Here is a 21,384-nt window from a genome sequence, read left to right on the forward strand (position 1 = left end):
AAAAAGTTCCTGTGCATGTAAAGGAATATGTTTAACATATTGTTTTTCATCGATAGAAATAAGCAGAATTTTTCATTTGTCCACCTGACAAGTACACCGAGAAATCTACTTGTCCAGCAATATTTTCACTTGTCCAAATAAATGTTTTATTCAAGTACAAGGACCGTATTTTTGACTGCTCAAAATTAAACTGCATTGAACATTTTCACTTGTCCACTGGACAACCATTGAGATACATTTTGCTTGTCCGAGCAAATTTTAAAAATAGACAGGGATATGTAGCCTGTATTCTTTAGCAGTACTTTTAGATTGCTTGTTAGAATAAATTATTGATTCTTTCTAATTGTTTGTTTTTATATGTTATTATTATTATATGTTATTATTATTATTGCAGACTGCTGGGACTGACAGGGATAATAAAAACGGACTGTGCCAGTTTGGGGCGACTGATATTCCAGGATGATGTCAAATGGCCGTACTTTGTCAACCCTGGAGTTTTGCTTCTCCTCTACTGGGTGTTGGCGTTTGAAACCCGCCACTGGTGTCACAAGAAGGTGGTATAACTATGATCGTCTGCGATAATTATTAATTCCAGTCTGTGATGTTTTAATTAGAAATTTAACATTAAAAATTTAAGTCTATATATTCTCCTAGAGTTTTGATAGGATAGTCCTGAAACTTAGTACTTATATTCTCAGGGCCAGTCTTCACATACGTACTAATAGAGAGATATTTTGGAAATTTTAAATTTTTATTATTATATTGCTTCATAATCAATTAACCGTGACTTCACTTATTTTCAGGATACTATTATTTTATTTTACTATTTCAAGTGAAATAGAAAGCAGAGAAATGTATTATATTGCTTCAGAATTATTAACTATGACTGCACGTAGTGTTAGGATACTAATTATTTATTTTTACTGCTCTGTTTGACTTCACATATTGTTAGGATACTAATTATTTATATTGACTACTCTATATGATTTCACATATTATTAGGATACTAATTATTTATATTGACTACTCTATATGATTTCACATATTATTAGGATACTAATTATTTATATTGACTACTCTATATGATTACACATATTATTAGGATACTAATTATTTATATTGACTACTCTATATGATTACACATATTATTAGGATACTAATTATTTATTTTTACTGCTCTGTAGAATCACACTGAGGCTGAGACCCTGATTGTGGTATTTTTACTGCTCTATATGACTTCACATATTGCTAGGATACTAATTATTCATTTTTACTACTCTTTATGACTTCACATATTGTTAGGATACTAATTATTTATTTTTACTGCTCTGTAGAATCACTGTGAGTCTGAGATCCCCATTGTGGTATGACTTCACGTATTGTTAGGATACTAATTATTTATTTTTACTGCTGTATATGACTTCACGTAGTGTTTAGGATACTAATTGTCAATTTTTACTGCTCTGTAGAATCATCCTGAGGCTGAGACCCCGATTGTGGTATGACTTCACGTATTGTTAGGATACTAATTATTTATTTTTACTACTCTATAGAATCATCCTGAGGCTGAGTCCCCGATTGTGGTGAGCCGAGGTAGAAAGCGGAAGAAGGGTTCGCCGAGGACGGAGCGACAGGTACAGACGGCGGAGCAGGAAGAGGTTTGGTGGAATTACAAACACTCACAGTCTTCGGTCCATCTTGCTTGATCTCTAACTCACACTTTGCAGTGGTTTTTCTCCAACAGGAGGCTGGATGTTTAGGCATCAATTTCAGACTTTTAAACTGGACACCTAGCTTTAAAAAAAAAAAAAAAAAAAAAAAAAAAATTATATACAGAAAATCAAAAATCTTTTCTAATGTTTAGTTTTCAAATTTAAACTGTAAATTATTTTATTATTATTTAAATTATTATAGATTGTGTAGGTCCTGTAATCCTTAACATATAATGAAAGTATTTAAAGTTTGAAAAATATGTTTTTCTTGTAGGGTTTTAACAAATATTTTTGTTTTGTTTTGAGGTTTTCCCCAATATATGTTAAAAAAAATGGCAAATTCCTTTTAAATATATAAATCATTAGTTACTAAGTATCTTGAATCAGATTATTTAAATATTGTAATAACAATGTAAAAGTCATATTAAAAAAAATTTTTTTTAACATTGTTTATATTATTTTATTATACTTATGAATAGAAATGGTTTTTGTTAAACAGCCTTTAAATATCTTCAGACTACTCTACCATCTACCAGCTGATAAAGTTATCCCAATAAATAAATCTGTCAACCACTCAGTATATTAATGTTCCCTTTTTCAATGACTTCACTTACATATTGTCACGTCTGTAAAAACACATTAAAATAAAATTGACTGTAAGTTACTTTGCTTAGGAATGCTAGCAGTCCAGTTAGAAAGTTTGAAATTTAGGAACCAAAAAGAAAGAAAATGAATGTGAACGAATTAGAGCTTGTATGAGCTTGATGTTACTGGCATATTGTGAATGCTCCTCTTGATGTTGTGGAACTGTGTTGACTGTCATCTTGAATGCTGTAGCATTTAGTGTAGTTAGGGAAAGATGCAAATTGGTCTTGGACCTTCTTTGTTTTGTTAAAGCTTCTTCTGTTTTTCTTTTGTTTTAATAAAAAGCACTTAAAATGATACTAAAAGTCTTGAGGGCCGAATTTATAAAGCCTGTTTATGTCTACATACATTTACAATGCTTAAACACCTGCGTGTTAAGAAAAACAGGTGTTGTAAATAGTTGCCTTGTGCCTGACATTCCTTCACGGATGTGAAAGCTACACGGAAACGCGTAAATGCGATTTTCCATTTCATCTTTAAAAAAAACAAAAAAAACAACGAAAGTAGTATCACGCAATGGCAAGTAGTATTCACGCATAGTACATTCCCTTGGCTGGATTTTGTCAGCTTTGCTGTGATTGGCCATCCTGCGATTGGCCAGTTTTGTCCAATCCAGGATATGCTATTTGAAAGCCTTTGTTCGACTTTGGAAGAAAGAATTTGAGCAGTAAGCTTTTTAGTTCCAGCCCCTCTCACATCCCTGTACCTTTGTATTGACCAATTTGGTACCTGATTGTGAGAGTTCAAACATCTCTTTATTTTATTATTTTTGTTCATCATGTGATGGCATTACATTATCATTTTTGGCCATCATTTAAATGACACTTTTTTTCAACTATTTTTGGCTTACCAATAAACTTTTTCTATTTGACTCATCAACTCAGACATTTGAGAAATAGCATCTGATAGATTTTTATGATAATCTATGTAGTACTACTACAGACCAGTTTAATTGAAAGGCAACTCCTTTTTTAATGGCCACCTTTGTTTAAAGGACATTGTTTTTGTACTAAGGATGGCAGTTATGAAAGGATTTGGCTTATTGGCTGGGTTTTTTTTTTCTCAGTTTTTTTCTTTTTTTAGCAGGTTTATATAATGTCATTTTATTTGGAACTATTTTCCTGACCATTTGCATCTTTCATTTTGTGTGTAGATGTACTAATATTTCATCTAAATATAGCTGTACATATTAGTGTCTGTCTTTTTAATAAGCATGATAAATCTTGGGAGAGGTATGTCAAGTAATTAAAATATAATACTTCAATCATCTGACATATATGACCGTCTTGTGCTTAAAACAAATTAGAATACTCACTTAAAACTGAAACCCATAACAGTTGATTAAAACTGAATGTACATGGAAAATATTAGATACAGTAATTCATGATTAGAGTGCACTAACTAAATCTGCTGAAATAAATCACTTACCAATGACATTTGGTGTAAATTAACTTTGTCATAATCAAATATTCCCCACACCAACAATTATGTTACTCAAACAGTATCATCCCTGTTTTTCATTTTCTATCATATCATACTCATTATCATTTTTAATCATCAACTCATCATCTGCATCATCACTTTTATGAGATAATTTGGTTATCATGATACGTCATTATCATTCATCACTATTTCTATTTAGGCCATTATAAAATAAATTCTAGATTTTCATCCCCACTAAGTTTAGGGTTAGGGTTAAGAAAATCATGTAGTAATGATAAGAGTAATTAGTTTTGTCCAAAAAAAGAAAATCTGTCAAAACATTTGGGTATTGCACCATCCCAGTTTTACCCTCAGGCAGAAACCCTGCTGTACCTGCCCTTAGGATGAAGGCCCAGCCCCAGGTTTTTTATCCCCCCTCCCCATTTTCAGTTGTTGTTATTGCATGTGTGAGGTAGCTAAAAGCACACAATAACCCTAACCTGTGTATACATTTATTAGGTTATTTATTGCCTACATGACTACTTCCAGTTATACAAAATCAGTTAAGTGTATTATGGTTTCTTCTCAACCATAAATCTGACTGGTGGATTATCAGTATATTTTAGCTCGGTGTGCAGTATTTCCAATGTCCTGAAAATATGAAAGAAAATATAAAAATGTCAACCAACCCCAACCTCATAACTGTCCCCATTCTGGATGAAAATCTAGCATTAAATTTATGATGGCCATATTATGCTAATATTTTATTTTGATTTTGTGGAATCGAGTTGAAATGTAATGAGCTTATGGCCTTACATTTTGTGCGTAGCCATGGAAACTTACTGTGTTTTCCTTATTTGGGTCATTTTGCTTCTCGTGTTTCTGTGGGGTTTTATTTCCACTGCTTATATGTACAGCAAGGATTTCAGTGTCGGGTGTTGCTCTGTCATTAACCCGTTCACTGCTAATGTCACTTCCATCACTGAGATTTCACAAGAGGGTTGCACATGATTGTTTAGTTGTGGTTTTAACCCCTTCACTGGCTTGCTTAACAGAATCTACTTTGAGGATACAGCAACTTAATTTGCTAATTTCTGTGGCTGCTTCTTTTTTATTTTCTGTGTAAACCTTCAGTCAAGGTGAGGATAAATCTGTATGGTGTCTGTATGGGTATACATATGATAAGTGTCTCGGAATTAGTCACTGGTGATGTCAGAGGTAAATTAAGTCCATGATGGGCGTGCCTGAACCTTAAGTGGCTATGGGCACATCAATAGAGTACCCAGCCCAGTTTTGGCTAAAAAATATATTTATGAATAGAAATAATATTTAAAAAATCAACTACAGACTTAATAATGCTTGCGGTATAAATTATAAAAATAATTATGAATTAGGATCTCATTTATTGCTGGTTACAAACGATAAAATGAATAGATAGATGTTTAATGACACCCCAGCACAAAATTCTTTTTGAAGTCACTGTTTCAGTTGCTTTTATAAATACTCGATTGAAAACAATAATACACCAGCTCCGGCCTTGGTGGTGTAGTGGTTACGCCATCAGACTTGAAGCTGGTAGGTACTGGGTTCGCAGCCTAGTACTGGCTCCTACCAAAAGCGACTATAACGACTCTTTGGTTAGGTGTAAGGCACCCTCTTCTCGCTTATTAACCACTAACAACTAACCACTAAACCATTGTCCTGGACTGAGGTGTGTGCCCAGGAAAGCGTGCTTCAACCTTAATTGGATATAACCACAAAAATAAGTATAAATCAATCAGTACACCAGTTAGTCAACATATAGTGTAGACTATTTAACAAATATGGTGCTATGTATTGTTCAATATAAGTTTATAGTACATGTATATTGTAACAACACGGGGCACAATATGTCAAGCGAACCGTTGTTCTGTTCTTGTGATGGTTACGCAATTTTTAAATTCACACAAACTGCCGATCAGTTACCTGGTTAACCGTTACATATTAAAATTGAAAGTTAAAAACTTTAGTATCATCAGTATTTTATTTGCCTAGGTGAAAATCACGTGAACCAAATTTTGGTTACCGAAGATTTTGAAATATTGTCCACTGCAACAGCTTATAGAAATATAGATTAACTAATCAAAAGTAACTTTACTTTAAACGTCTATAATGTTACATTTCGTAGAAAGTCTGGTAGATGTAATTCTCTTGGTGTTGTAAACAGTCTCTCCTTTATTTTAAACGTCTATAATGTTACATTTCGTAGAAAGTCTGGTAGATGTAATTCTCTTGGTGTTGTAAACAGTCTCTCCTTTACTTTAAACGTCTATAATGTTACATTTCGTAGAAAGTCTGGTAGATGTAATTCTCTTGGTGTGTTGTAAACAGTCTCTCCTTTACTTTAAACGTCTATAATGTTACATTTCGTAGAAAGTCTGGTAGATGTAATTCTCTTGGTGTTGTAAACAGTCTCTCCTTTACTTTAAACGTCTATAATGTTACATTTCGTAGAAAGTCTGGTAGATGTAATTCTCTTGGTGTTGTAAACAGTCTCTCCTTTATTTTAAACGTCTATAATGTTACATTTCGTAGAAAGTCTGGTAGATGTAATTCTCTTGGTGTTGTAAACAGTCTCTCCTTTACTTTAAACGTCTATAATGTTACATTTCGTAGAAAGTCTGGTAGATGTAATTCTCTTGGTGTTGTAAACAGTCTCTCCTTTACTTTAAACGTCTATAATGTTACATTTCGTAGAAAGTCTGGTAGATGTAATTCTCTTGGTGTTGTAAACAGTCTCTCCTTTACTTTAAACGTCTATAATGTTACATTTCGTAGAAAGTCTGCTAGGTGTAATTCTCTTGGTGTTGTAAACAGTCTCTCCTTTACTTTAAACGTCTATAATGTTACATTTCGTAGAAAGTCTGGTAGATGTAATTCTCTTGGTGTTGTAAACAGTCTCTCCTTTACTTTAAACGTCTATAATGTTACATTTCGTAGAAAGTCTGGTAGATGTAATTCTCTTGGTGTTGTAAACAGTCTCTCCTTTATTTTAAACGTCTGTAATGTTACATTTCGTAGAAAGTCTGGTAGATGTAATTCTCTTGGTGTTGTAAACAGTCTCTCCTTTATTTTAAACGTCTATAATGTTACATTTCGTAGAAAGTCTGGTAGGTGTAATTCTCTTGGTGTTGTAAACAGTCTCTCCTTTATTTTAAACGTCTATAATGTTACATTTCGTAGAAAGTCTGGTAGATGTAATTCTCTTGGTGTTGTAAACAGTCTCTCCTTTACTTTAAACGTCTATAATGTTACATTTCGTAGAAAGTCTGGTAGATGTAATTCTCTTGGTGTTGTAAACAGTCTCTCCTTTACTTTAAACCTCTATAATGTTACATTTTGTAGAAAGTCTGCTAGATGTAATTCTCTTGGTGTTGTAAACAGTCTCTCCTTTATTTTAAACGTCTATAATGTTACATTTCGTAGAAAGTCTGGTAGATGTAATTCTCTTGGTGTTGTAAAGTCTCTCCTTTACTTTAAACGTCTATAATGTTACATTTCGTAGAAAGTCTGGTAGATGTAATTCTCTTGGTGTTGTAAACAGTCTCTCCTTTATTTTAAACGTCTGTAATGTTACATTTCGTAGAAAGTCTGGTAGATGTAATTCTCTTGGTGTTGTAAACAGTCTCTCCTTTATTTTAAACGTCTGTAATGTTACATTTTGTAGAAAGTCTGGTAGGTGTAATTCTCTTGGTGTTGTAAACAGTCTCTCCTTTATTTTAAACGTCTATAATGTTACATTTCGTAGAAAGTCTGGTAGATGTAATTCTCTTGGTGTTGTAAACAGTCTCTCCTTTATTTGTGTCAACTTAAAAACTATCTTTTTCTTTTATAACTACTGGCATGTCATTTGCACAATATATATAAAAAAAAATATTTATTAGAAGTGAAGTTCTGGCTTGTGTCACTTGATTAATTAACACCATATCTTTTTTTTATTAGGGTTTAACAATCACAAATTATTTGAAGTATTTAAAAAATTGATGTTCCTACTAAATTGTTTTATCAGTATTGTATATGATAATTAATATTTTTAACATGAAGTATAATAAAAGTGTTTTATTTTAAAATGCATCCAGCATGCATAACTGAAAGAAATATGCACGCTTTTTAAGCTTTGATATTAAAATGTTACTCCATCAGACCCCTTGCCAGCATTAAATTATAACAATGAGTGACTAGTGCATGGAACCACAGTCCTTGCTTTTTGAAAATTATAGGCGAGTGGAAAATCGCACACCTCAATATGCTAAAGCGAGTGAAAAATCACTCTCCAAAATAAATAAAATAGGCAGTGTAGCTCCGATTGGATTTTGACTGGTACGTCTATAATATTGTCTATTAAACCCAATTTGTTCAACAAAGAGAAATACCAGTTTAACGACTGCATGGAAGCCACTGCCATGTTTTCAATTTTTATTGTTTTAATAAAAGGACCTTTCTATCGGGTAAATGAGCTATGAAAACTGTTGATTTTTGTAAACAGTGGAAATAAATATACCCATCTATTTTACGTGCGCAGTTTGTTGATTGTAACGAGCGCTGTTATTTCTGAAATTATGTGCGCTGTACGAGCGTGATCGCACCTGCGCACCTTAAAAAGCAAGTTCTGAAAGCAGCACACTAGGTACCAGTTTATGCTGTATGAAGAGATACAATACAAAATAAAATGAAGAGTTGGGATTTGGTTGGAATTTCATCACGGATTATCGGTTATGATCAGTTTGCACCAAACCAATCAACTTTTAGTTACCGGTATGCAATCAGTTAGAATTATATAATCTTAAGAAACATTTGAATTATCAGGTGCAGATGCAGGATTTCTGAAGGGGGGGGATCCAAATGTGATAACTGATCTCTCCTTTTACACAGCGTGCCTCTTACAGCATTTAGAACAGTTAATATAATCACGTTTCCTCTTAAATGTTATGGTCAGTTTTCAAAAAGGGGGGAGGTCCGGACCCCCTGGACCCCCCTGGATCTGCTGCTGATTACTGATTAATGATTAATGATGCAACTATTGTTGTGTTCACCAGGAAAGACTCTACAAAACATTAATTTTTACATTTAAAACCTATTTAATGTATGGGGTGGGGGGAGGTTTGCATCCTCATGAAAGTAAACTCAAACTCGGCAGATTTTCATCAATTCCAGAATACAAACTGTAGGAAGAAATAAAGTTAAAATTTCCCACGACAATCGACATGAATTTTTACATTCAATCATCACATCAGTAGAACCCAACCAATTGGTTTTCGTGATTATAATCAATCACTGGAACAGCATTAAAGGGACATTCCTGAGTTTGCTGCAATTTTTAAGATGATATCGACTAACAGAGACTTTTTAACGATTTTAATTACATATCAAATATATTTTTCTGCATAAAATATTAGTGGCTGTATATTAAACGTATTTATGATCGTTCTAATATTTGTATTAGGTTAAATTTCATTTTATTTCCTAAAATAAATGTTTTCGTATGTACGAAATTATTTGAAGACAAAATCCAGTTTGGGCTTCTTACAAATATTAAGATGACCATAAATGCATTGAATATACAGACTCTGATATTCTAAACAAGAAAATATATTTAATATGCAAGTTTAATCGTAGAAATATTTTATTAGTCGGAAACATCTTACAATGCAGCAAACTCAGGAATGTCCCTTTAAGAAAGTGTCGTCTTATACAACCTGGGCAGGACATAGCTCAGTGGTAAAACGCTCACTTGATGCTATTTCTTGCTCTATCCAGTGCACCATGACTGGTATATCAAAGGTCTATGGTTTGTGCTATCCTGTCTGTGGGATGGTGCATATAAAAGATCCCTTGCTACAAATGAACAAATGTAACAGGTTTTCTCTCTAAGACTGTCAAAATTATGAAATGTTTAACATAATAAATAAATCAACATGCTCTAGTGGTGTCGATGAACAAGAATTCCATAGAATTAAATGTCATGCCTACCATAAATGTTTTTGGTGCGCTTTGATGAACTTACATAGGTGCAAGTTCCTGTGCTAGTTTCGATCCAGTTGTCTAGCCTCACAGTGGCAGTCCTCTGTGGAGTGCCAGAAGGATGGAATCTCCAGTAAAGGATCTCCTCGGGAGTAGCTGTTCTGTAGACAAGGCACTAGATAGAGATTTATGGAATTAATCACTGTTTTGCCAAATGTCCATTCAACTTTGCACTGTGCAGAGATGTGGCCTTGATGACATATTACGGTTTTGTTGTTCAGGTTTCATTAATTTAGGATTTAGTTTGTGAGAAACCGATTTAAACGTAAAACTTTAACACAGAAATTGATGATACCGATGCTGTCAGAAACATACTTATTTCTCACCTTTTTACTCTGTCGTGGTGAGACAAAAACTGTGCTTGTGTACCTTTAAATGAATCTTGGTTAAGGGAATCTTTGTAGGAACTTAAGTATGCTGGTAAGGGGATCTGTCCATTGCCACAATGCACGTTTCCATAATGTTTGTTTTCTCATGCCAGTATTTATTTTTTGTATCTTCATAAACTCATTTAATTTGACAAAATAATGTAATATGGTGTGCATAACTGACTGAATATGAGTTGCATGGATAATATTTGTTCAGATATAATATAAGTTTAAATTTATAAACATTTAAATAGTAGTAAGAATCCACTGTTATTTATTGTTGATACAAATTTTGTTTTAAAATTTTGCGTCTTACAAAGATTCTAATATTAATTAAAACTTGTAATTAAATTTAATATGCTGTAAACAGTCAAATGCTAAAACATGTTTTTTCATTATTATATAAAAAAAAAAAAAACCAACGTAAATAATGCAAATATTAAAATGTTGTTAAGAGTAAGACATTGATAGTTATTTAAATATATAATGTTACAATGTTAAAGCCAACATTTTAACTGACAATTAATGTAATGAATTAATTAATGTTGTGGATATAATTAAAGTCATTATTGTAGTGTTGTGTTTTCGGGCTCGGCTTACGGAGAACCAGATGACCCAGATGAGAAGGTAGGTCAGGAGTAAACTGTATAGTCATTGGTGTTTTGCTGCTCGGTTGTCATGGCAATATGTTGTTGGTTGTGATAGATGTATGTTGAGAAGCATGTTATTAGATCATATTTGGTTTTGTCGCTCATTTCATTACGGGGGATGCTGAATATAAAAGATCCCTTGCTGTTGATTGGTAAGAGTAGCCCATTGCGTGGTGGCAGCGGGTTTCCTCTCCAATTATCTGTGTGTCCCTTATAATCATACGTCTGATGCCATATAACCATAATTAAAATGAGTTTAGTGTGTTGTTAAATAAAGTCTGCCTTCCTTTCCTTCATTAGGTGGTTTTAGATTTAAAAATACTTCTTTTTTAATGTTAAAACATGGTCAGTTTTTCTTTTTTTAATGTGAAAACGTCGTCACTTTTCCGTGTTATAGTTTATGTCCAATCTTTTGACAGCAACCTTTTTCTATTTTTGGAAATTTGAGCAATAAAGTTTTTATATGGTTTGGGTCAACGTCAAAAATGTGTTCTCTGTAGGTGCTGCAACATGGATAAGAAATACCTTTTTTTTTCTTCATTTTTTTTATTTTATTGTAACAGTTTTTGTTGATACTGACGTAAATTGTTAACTTTTGGAAAATTGGTTCACTTTTCAGAATGTAATTCTATAAAAGTTTGAAAAGTTAAATGATCTGTTGAAAACATAAAGTGGGTAACTGTAGGCATCAGAGGTTTGCCAATTATTAATATGTCTTTTATCTATCATCGTCATTATAATCATCATTATTGTCATCATCTTCATCATCATCTTGATATTAATAATTGCCACTTTATAATAAGATGCTATCTTTCCATAGAGTAAAAGATTGCTACCTTTTTATGAATTTCCTACACTTTATTTTATTTATCTATTTTTGCTGTTTGTACCAAAATGAAATGGTTACCATACCAATAGTTCTTATGTTTTTTTTCTCAGCAATGTATATTCTGGAAAACAAACTTAATTTTAAAAACATTTGTATGTCAGCTGAATAATATTTATAATTAAAATAATAGTTGTAAATGTAGACTTTGGAAACATACATTTATAAAATGTTATCCAATATTCAAAATGACGCAGAACTGGCAGGTTAACAAACACAGTTCCACACATTGATAACTATAATTCATTTATATAATGGACCTATTTTATAAATATAACTAACATGGTATTGTATTCCACCGAACCTTACTTCTATTACCCATAGCTTGAAATGAATGATATACGGCTTTTTGTAATCCTTTATAGATTGATGACTTAGTCAAATTTATGACTATGACCTTTAGATGAGTTTGTTCCTACTGTAGTCTTAATCAGGGCTGGGAATTCTCCTCGGATCAGCTGTTTTCCTCTCATGGAACATTGCGTTTCCTCGCATTTTAATCGTCCTTTCCTCCAAAATGTGTCAGATGGCACAGATTTTAACCTAGGATTTCAAGAATTTCCGGGACCCCTCCGGATTTCCTCTTTTTTTTACAGTTCACCAATTCCCACCCCTGCTTAATACAATACACAAACCAGCTACAAAGTCAACTAGCTGTAGATGGTTGACTGGGTGGTTCCCAACCTGGTTTATAGATCATGTGACCAGAGTGGATAGTAATGGGGGCCGTTGAACAATTAGTTAATCTAAAATTTAGTCTTTTTTTTTTCTTTTTTTTTTATCCCTCCCCCATTAATGTTTTGTAACACTAAAACACATACCCCTACCCTCTACTTTGTCATAATGACATGTCATTAGATTTCCGTTTGTAAATGTTGGTTTGGTTTGGTAACAAATACTAGATAAAAAAAATGTATCTGTTAAAGAACAAAATAGCCACGACTGGCTGCCTTTTACTTTATAAATAAGAATGAGACAATTGTTTTTGAAATAATAAAGTGACAGACCCTAGTTTTTAAACACTACAACATATTTTGCACTATTAAAGCCATTTTTTTAAATAATTTAAATTAAAAATACTTAAATTTTATTGTTAAGAATATTAATTTTCGTACACTTGAAGTGGATCTGGTTATCCAGATTTTTGTAATACCCGAAAATGCATTTTTCATAATTCTAAAAATGCATCTTCATCTGAGAAGTAATGGTTAAGAAGATAAACTCTTAGTTATTTTTAGATGGTATTTCTCCGTTTAAACATCACAGACTTTAGCTTCCCTCTGTTATAACCTTAAACAAATGTGTTGCAGGTTTGTAGATTATCTAAACTTGGTAGCCATTTTCACGGTCTGCAACTAGGGTCTGTACCTTTAAGAAACTCTATAAAAAACAATCCATCCCCCGTTAAATTTTGTAATGCATCCTGATATCCCCTCACTCCAATATCATTACTTAATTGTTGAATGGCCCCTTAGTGGTTGGGGCGTGGGGGGGGGGGGGGGGGTGAGGGAGGACCACAGTTGAGGGTTCTATCAGTTACTGGATAGATATTGCTGTACTGGTGTTCATTTAGGGTAATGACCAAATTGAAGAAACGGTCATGGGGTGGTTAGTTCACTTTATTATTATGTCATGTAATGTAGATATACTGATGGAAAGAAATAAAGGATCACACAGATAGCAACAAGAAATAATGACTGCATTAAAAATCAATTCATATTATTAAAGGTTGACTGGGAACATATAGGCAGCACATTCGACACTACAGACATTCAATCCCACATTACAACTTGGTATGAAATACAGCCATTACTACACTGGTAGTGAATTAAATTTGGTCTACAATTTAATGTGTTCCCTTATTTCTTTCCATCAGTATATTTCAGTTATTTCATGTTATCATGTACATATTGTTAAACTGTCTATTATCCTGATGAGTTTCTCAGATACAATGTAATTGTATAATCCTTTTTAGATAGTCAAGCAAACTATAATCCTAATGGTAAATTGCTAGATTTTACAGATATTTTACTATCTTTAATCCTGATGAGTTTCTCAGATATATTGTAATTGTATAATCCTTTTTAGATTGTCAAATGATCTATAATCCTTATGATATTGCTAGAGTATTGTGTAACCCTTTACAGATCGTCACACTATAATCAGGGCTCGAACTTAACGACATTGACATTTTTGTGATATAAATTGCCTTAGGTCAGGGGTGTCACCGATGGCACACTTGTGCCACGGAATTAAAAATTACTGCCATCGCAGTAAAGCTCCTCAATGATGACAAAATGTATACAACAAAATGTATACACAATTCTGTACATTTAAAAAAAACTTCATACAGCAAAATAACGGTTTTTCAAACAATATATATTCTTTTTAAATTACGGTACTGTGGGTTACAAATGCTTAAGTTCGAGCCCTGAGGTATATTGGCTGCATGATTGTCCTGTTCACTTTATGTATAATTCTCTAGCTGCTCGTTGACGAAGCAGAAGTGCCCGCTGGTGCTTACAGCAGCATGGACCCCACCAATGCTGAGGGCCGATCAGAGCCGTCGACGCTGCAGTCGGGTGATCGGAATGATGGGAAGAAGAAGCGGGATGGCGAGGATGAGAAACGCAGAGCCTACGTGTCCATCTTTGTGTACATCATGAAGCAGAGCTATGTGCTGACACTCATTGCCATGATGGTAAGTGAGGTCGTGTACATCATGAAGCAGAGCTATGTGCTGACACTCATTGCCATGATGGTAAGTGAGGTCGTGTACATTACTAAATTCTAAGTGAGGTCGTGTTCGAGCCCTGAGGTCGTGTATCATGAAGCAGAGCTATGTGCTGCTGCATGATTGTCCTGTTCACTCTCATTGCCATGATGGTAAGTGAGGTCCTGTACATCATAAAGCAGAGCTATGTGCTGCTTATTCATGATGGTTGACGAAGCAGAATGTGTGCCCTGCTGGTAAGTGAGGTCGTGTACATCATGAAGCAGAGCTATGTGTTGACTCTCCCATGAGGGTCAGTGATGCCGCAGAGCCTGACGCTCATTCGTGATGGTAAGTGAGGTCCTGTACATCATGACAGAGCTATGTGCTGAGCTCATTGGTGATGGTAAGTGAGGTCGTGTACATCACGAAGCAGAGCTATGTGCTGACGCTCATTGCCGTGATGGTAAGTGAGGTCATGTACATCATGAAGCAGAGCTATGTGTTGACTCTCATTGCCATGGTGGTAAGTGAGGTCCTTTACATCACGAAGCAGAGCTATGTGCTGACACTCATTGCCATGATGGTAAGTGAGGTCGTGTACATCATGAAGCAGAGCTATGTGCTGACACTCATTGCCATGATGGTAAGTGAGGTCCTGTACATCATGAAGCAGAGCTATGTGCTGACTCTCATTGCCATGATGGTAAGTGAGGTCGTGTACATCATGAAGCAGAGCTATGTGCTGACTCTCATTGCCATGATGGTAAGTGAGGTCGTGTACATCATGATTCAGAGCTATGTGCTGACGCTCATTGCCATGATGGTAAGTGAGGTCGTGTACATCATGATTCAGAGCTATGTGCTGACGCTCATTGCCATGATGGTAAGTGAGGTCCTGTACATCATGAAGCAGAGCTATGTGCTGACTCTCATTGCCATGATGGTAAGTGAGGTCGTGTACATCATGAAGCAGAGCTATGTGCTGACTCTCATTGCCATGATGGTAAGTGAGGTCGTGTACATCATGAAGCAGAGCTATGTGCTGACACTCATTGCCATGATGGTAAGTGAGGTCGTGTACATCACGAAGCAGAGCTATGTGCTGACTGCTCATTGCCATGATGGTAAGTGAGGTCGTGTACATCATGAAGCAGAGCTATGTGCTGACGCTCATTGCCATGATGGTAAGTGAGGTCCTGTACATCATGAAGCAGAGCTATGTGCTGACTCTCATTGCCATGATGGTAAGTGAGGTCCTGTACATCATGAAGCAGAGCTATGTGCTGACTCTCATTGCCATGATGGTAAGTGAGGTTGTGTACATCATGAAGCAGAGCTATGTGCTGACTCTCATTGCCATGATGGTAAGTGAGGTCGTGTACATCATGAAGCAGAGCTATGTGCTGACACTCATTGCCATGATGGTAAGTGAGGTCGTGTACATCATGAAGCAGAGCTATGTGCTGACTCTCATTGCCATGATGGTAAGTGAGGTCGTGTACATCATGAAGCAGAGCTATGTGCTGACTCTCATTGCCATGATGGTAAGTGAGGTCGTGTACATCATGAAGCAGAGCTATGTGCTGACTCTCATTGCCATGATGGTAAGTGAGGTCGTGTACATCATGAAGCAGAGCTATGTGCTGACACTCATTGCCATGATGGTAAGTGAGGTCGTGTACATCATGAAGCAGAGCTATGTGCTGACACTCATTGCCATGATGGTAAGTGAGGTTGTGTACATCATGAAGCAGAGCTATGTGCTGACTCTCATTGCCATGATGGTAAGTGAGGTTGTGTACATCATGAAGCAGAGCTATGTGCTGACACTCATTGCCATGATGGTAAGTGAGGTCGTGTACATCATGAAGCAGAGCTATGTGCTGACACTCATTGCCATGATGGTAAGTGAGGTCGTGTACATCATGAAGCAGAGCTATGTGCTGACTCTCATTGCCATGATGGTAAGTGAGGTTGTGTACATCATGAAGCAGAGCTATGTGCTGACTCTCATTGCCATGATGGTAAGTGAGGTCGTGTACATCATGAAGCAGAGCTATGTGCTGACACTCATTGCCATGATGGTAAGTGAGGTCGTGTACATCATGAAGCAGAGCTATGTGCTGACTCTCATTGCCATGATGGTAAGTGAGGTCGTGTACATCATGAAGCAGAGCTATGTGCTGACTCTCATTGCCATGATGGTAAGTGAGGTCGTGTACATCATGAAGCAGAGCTATGTGCTGACTCTCATTGCCATGATGGTAAGTGAGGTCGTGTACATCATGAAGCAGAGCTTTGTGCTTACTCTCCATGCCATGATGGTAAGTGAGGTCGTGTACATCATGAAGCAGAGCTATGTGCTGACTCATTGCCATGATGGTAAGTGAGGTCATGTACATCATGAAGCAGAGCTATGTCCTGACTCTCATTGCCATGATGGTAAGCGAGGTTGTGTACATCATGAAGCAGAGCTGTGTGCTGACTCAACAATTAGGGGCAATATATCCATCTTCGTATTGATACTCATTGCGATGATGGTAAGTGAGGCACCACTTAATATGCTCAACACAATTAATTAAGGACAATATATCCATCTTCGAATACATCATGAAGCAGAGCTATGTCTTGACATTCATTGCGATGATGGTAAGTGAGGCTGGTGAAATGAAATTTATTCCAGTATATAATAGTGTCAACACAATTAATTAAGGGCTAGTATATCCGTCATGAAGCAGAGCTATATGCTGATGCTCATTGTGATGTCAGGACACAGCACACACCATAGTGTTGTCAAAGATTACGTTGGTTTTACGATTTCGAAGCGCAAAGTTGGCATTGAAAATATGAGTCCTGCCTTCTGACCATTAAGCCACTGAGGCCAGTTAAATTAGTTACATGTTTTATGAGTTGGTTTCTTTTATTTTTAACCTGTGCACCACAACTAGTCAAAGGCCATGGTATTGGTTTTCCTGTCTGTGGAAAAGTGCATATAATAGAGCCCATGCTGCATTAAGAAAAATGTAGCAGGTTTTCTCTGATGACTGTGTCAGAATTACTTAATTTTTTACATCCAATGATTAATTAATCAATGTTCTCTAGTGGTATCGTTAAACAAACAAACTTTTAACTTTTCTTTTTTTTCTTCAGGCGTGGAGCATCACTTTCCATAGCTGGTTGACCTTCACCTTCCTCCTCGGCGCCTGTTTGCTGTGGATGTTACCCAAGTCGCGCAAGGTCTGTCTGATGGTGTCTCCTCTCATCGTCTTCTACGGGGAATGCCTGCTTATCATGCAGTTCATATTTGGCATGCCGCTTGCCGAACTTCCGGAAAGTGTTGGAGACTTCACATACAACGAGATTGGACTGAAGAAATTTGACTATCCCTGTTTACAACTGGCACTTCAGGTAAGTGTATCTAAGCAGAGATTTAAAAAATCCAGGTAATTTTTTAAAGTTGTCAGGAGTCAAATTTGAATATCCTTGTTTACAACTGGCACTTCGGGTAAGTGTATCTAAATAGAGATTTAACAGAGGTTTTAAAAATCCATGCCATTTTAAAGTGATCATCGGGAAGAAAAACTCATCTTGAGTCAAATTTGATGATGATGATAATTTGTTTAACGTGCCTATATACCACTAGGGTTTCGAACATGCCCATCCCGAGTCCGACCTCCGATAAGATCAGTGACCTGTATCGGGATGGAGGAGAGGGGGGGGGGGGGGGGGTGTGTGGAGTTGAAAATGGGCAGAATTTTGAATATAGCAATTAGTAAAAAGGTTAATAGAATAAATTTAAAAAAAAAGAAATAAAAAAAGTTACAAGCCAAAAATAAAAAGAATTGACTGCTCGGCCGAATATTTATATAATTTGGAGCATTTTAGAAGGACAGTCCAAAATTAAATAAGAGAAAGAAGAGAGGATCGGATTATTTAATAATTTAAAAAAAGATAGTAATTTCGACATAAACTTTTGAACGCAGATCCATAAGTTTAAAGTCCAATCGATACACGTGAGTGAAAACTCGTTAATTTTCAAGATGGGGTGTAACCCCTTTTGACAGTCGATAGATAGTTAGTGTTGTGTTGATACAGATTTGATGTTTCTGTAGGTAGGTTTTACTTACTCTTCTTCTGGCTGACTCTTCGACAATCCGGATGCATGAAAGGCGAGCACAGAAGGAAGTAAAGTCTAGAAAAGAGTAGTAGGGGCCGACCCCGCTTCCTATTTCTTCTTAGAGTGGGGCGGTCAATCTGCCAGTGCTGCTAGGACAGGCTCGGACATGTAGAGACTAAACATGAACAACCGTGGCGTTCTGCAGAATGGCCGTCATACGAGTCACGAAAAAACAAGTCAACATAGTCAGACGAAGAAATGACGTGGAGGCGAGGAATCTCGCTAATAAAGAATCCAACCTGGTGGTGCAGACTGTCGAAACGAGAAGCGTTCCAGCGTTCAATCAGTTCCAATGGCCGCATACATCCCAGTAGAAAACTTCATTTCGCTGACAAAAACAACGAAATGAAGGATTCCCAAGTCGAGCACACGAAAGCACGTGCAGTGTGCACCAGCGAAACAAACACGTCTTACCGCGTGGAGCTCCAGACTGGGAATCTCAAATTTGAGTATCCCTGTTTACAACCGATACTTAATTTTCATGGGTGTAATTTTCAAATAGTTATGTTGATTTTGTGTTTCTGTAGGTGTTTTACTTACTGTTCTTCTGGCTGACTCTTCGACAATTCATGAGAGAAAGGCAAGCACAGAAGGAATTCAGTCCAGGCTATGCAATGGAACCAGTCGAGGGACCAGCAAAGAAAACCTCCTTCACAGACTTTCTCAGTGAGTAATCTCCCTTACCAGAATGGGTAATTAAGGGTTAGATATCTATGCTGTGTTTTATATATATATATGTGACTGTGTAGTTAGGTTGTTAGATTTTTGACAACATATTTAGTTTGCTGTGTTGCTTCTTTTATGTTTAGACATATTTATTTGCTTTATACTTGCTTTGTTTTTATAAATATAGCTAGATTGGATGTTAAATTAATATATCGTATTATATCTATAGTAAAAGAATTGATATAATATTGAATGCAGAAAAGTGAAACTATTTATCTTAAAAACAAAGTTTTAAAAGCTGAAATAACAATATGGTTCTGTTATTTAATTTCAACTAATTACAGTAATATAATCATAATGTAGAACTAGAAATGAAAATTATTTAATTTTTATTGAGTTGTTAATACAAACACGTATAATCTTTAGTCACTGATTTCGGTATAGTCTGCACAGCATGATTTATAAGCTTTCCCCTTCACAGAGTTTGAAAATGCCCATATTACTGCTTTGTTTTTCAAATAATTAAAATGAATTTGAAATATTTACTTGTTGAAAAATTAACGGTCATATTGCATCTCAGTGATTTGATAAATTCCTACTCGTATCCAAATGCTTTGCTTTCTTATATTAATATCATCATTTTAAAAATGTTTTTTACCGTGAATTACAGTGTAATTACTAAGTTGCTTTGTAGGGACTATTTTTCATTCCAGCCAGTCCACCACGACTGGTATATCAAAGGCTGTGGTATGTGCCAGCCCACCACGACTGGTATATCAAAGGCCGTGGTATATGTTATTTTGTTTGTGGGATGGCACATATAAAAGATCCCTTGCTACTAATTGAAAAATGTAGCGGGTTTCCTATAGCCAATGATCTATAAATCAGTAAATCAATGTGCTCTATTGGAGTCATTAAACAAAACAAACGTTTTTAAACGTTGCTGTGCCATGTCTAAAACATTTGATAAATATTTAATTTCTGTTATGAATAACACAAACTGATTTTATTTCTGTTTAACCACTTACAAAACTGATATTAATATTCAAGATTTTAAATTAATTGAATAAGTATATATTTTTGAATAAGTCACAGTTTATAATTAAAGTCACTAAATTGGTGGAGAAAAACTTTTAACTATTATCATATTTTATCTCATTGATGGACCCACACATGGTGAGGTTTTTGGGATCCAGTATAACCACTAGCCAAATAAGCATACTTATTCTTAAATAGCAAGCTCAACATAGTTGACCTAAACATGTTACTGATTGTTGAAGTGAATGTGCTGGAAATTGTACAAGGGTGGGGATCTAGACTACAGCGAGTGAAATGTTTTGGAGAGTTTGGATCATGCTGTCCTACACACCCAGCGGCCACTTAAACTGGATCCCCAAGTCGCTAAAGTGCCCGTGTTAAGCGGCCACTGCACATAAATTCTATAAAAAGTTTTTATTTTAAACAAGTGACAAGGTACAGCAGATAAGCAATTTTCACACCTTCACGGATACTAGTAACCACTTCCCGTCCCGGAATTGGCCACTGGCGAGGTCAGAGGTCAGATCCGGGATGGGCGTGCCTGAACCGTAAGGACACGGGCACGTTAAACGAGTTTCCTTCCTTCCTAGTAACCATTCAGTCTGACAACTTCACAGTGTATCAATTAAGAAACTGTGACTGTGGAACACATTTGATTGCCTCTGGGTAATTTATGCTTGACCATGGTAGATTAATCTACTAGGACAATACTCTGCTTGGAATAGTTAGTAAATGAAACGAGAAGACAAACTTGCGAGAGAATGAATTCAAAATTAGTGCTTTTCAATTACAGTTCATTATTTTTAAAGAAGGCGACATGTGGAAAGGTGATTTAAAAAAACAAAAAACACCATAGCGTACATATCCACCAATTAGCAGTACAGACAGGTAAAAAACAAACAACAAAAAAACCCAGATTGTTAAAGTTGCACCTGTATTAACATAACTTCTTTTTGCGTATTTTATTTTTTGGATTAAAAATTCAAGTCTCACTGGTTAAAAACTTCACCCTCTCTAAAGTTTCAGAGAGAAGTGACTTCGCTC

At 35.6% G+C, this 21,384-nt stretch overlaps 1 protein-coding gene across 1 annotated transcript in view; it reads left to right on the forward strand.

The window, feature by feature from the left end:
* The window catches only part of LOC121389237 (piezo-type mechanosensitive ion channel component 2-like), a 77,301-nt gene that overhangs the window by 41,720 nt on the left and 14,197 nt on the right, over positions 1 to 21,384 (forward strand). The window contains exons 6-10 of the mRNA XM_041520835.1: positions 395 to 554; positions 1,554 to 1,658; positions 14,229 to 14,444; positions 17,610 to 17,867; positions 19,164 to 19,302. Of these exons, the coding sequence (XP_041376769.1) occupies positions 395 to 554; positions 1,554 to 1,658; positions 14,229 to 14,444; positions 17,610 to 17,867; positions 19,164 to 19,302 (878 nt within the window). The remainder of the gene's footprint in view (positions 1 to 394; positions 555 to 1,553; positions 1,659 to 14,228; positions 14,445 to 17,609; positions 17,868 to 19,163; positions 19,303 to 21,384) is intronic.

The sequence above is a fragment of the Gigantopelta aegis genome, chromosome 14 (genome assembly GCF_016097555.1).
Source record: "Gigantopelta aegis isolate Gae_Host chromosome 14, Gae_host_genome, whole genome shotgun sequence".
NCBI classification, from domain to species: Eukaryota; Metazoa; Mollusca; class Gastropoda; order Neomphalida; family Peltospiridae; genus Gigantopelta; species Gigantopelta aegis.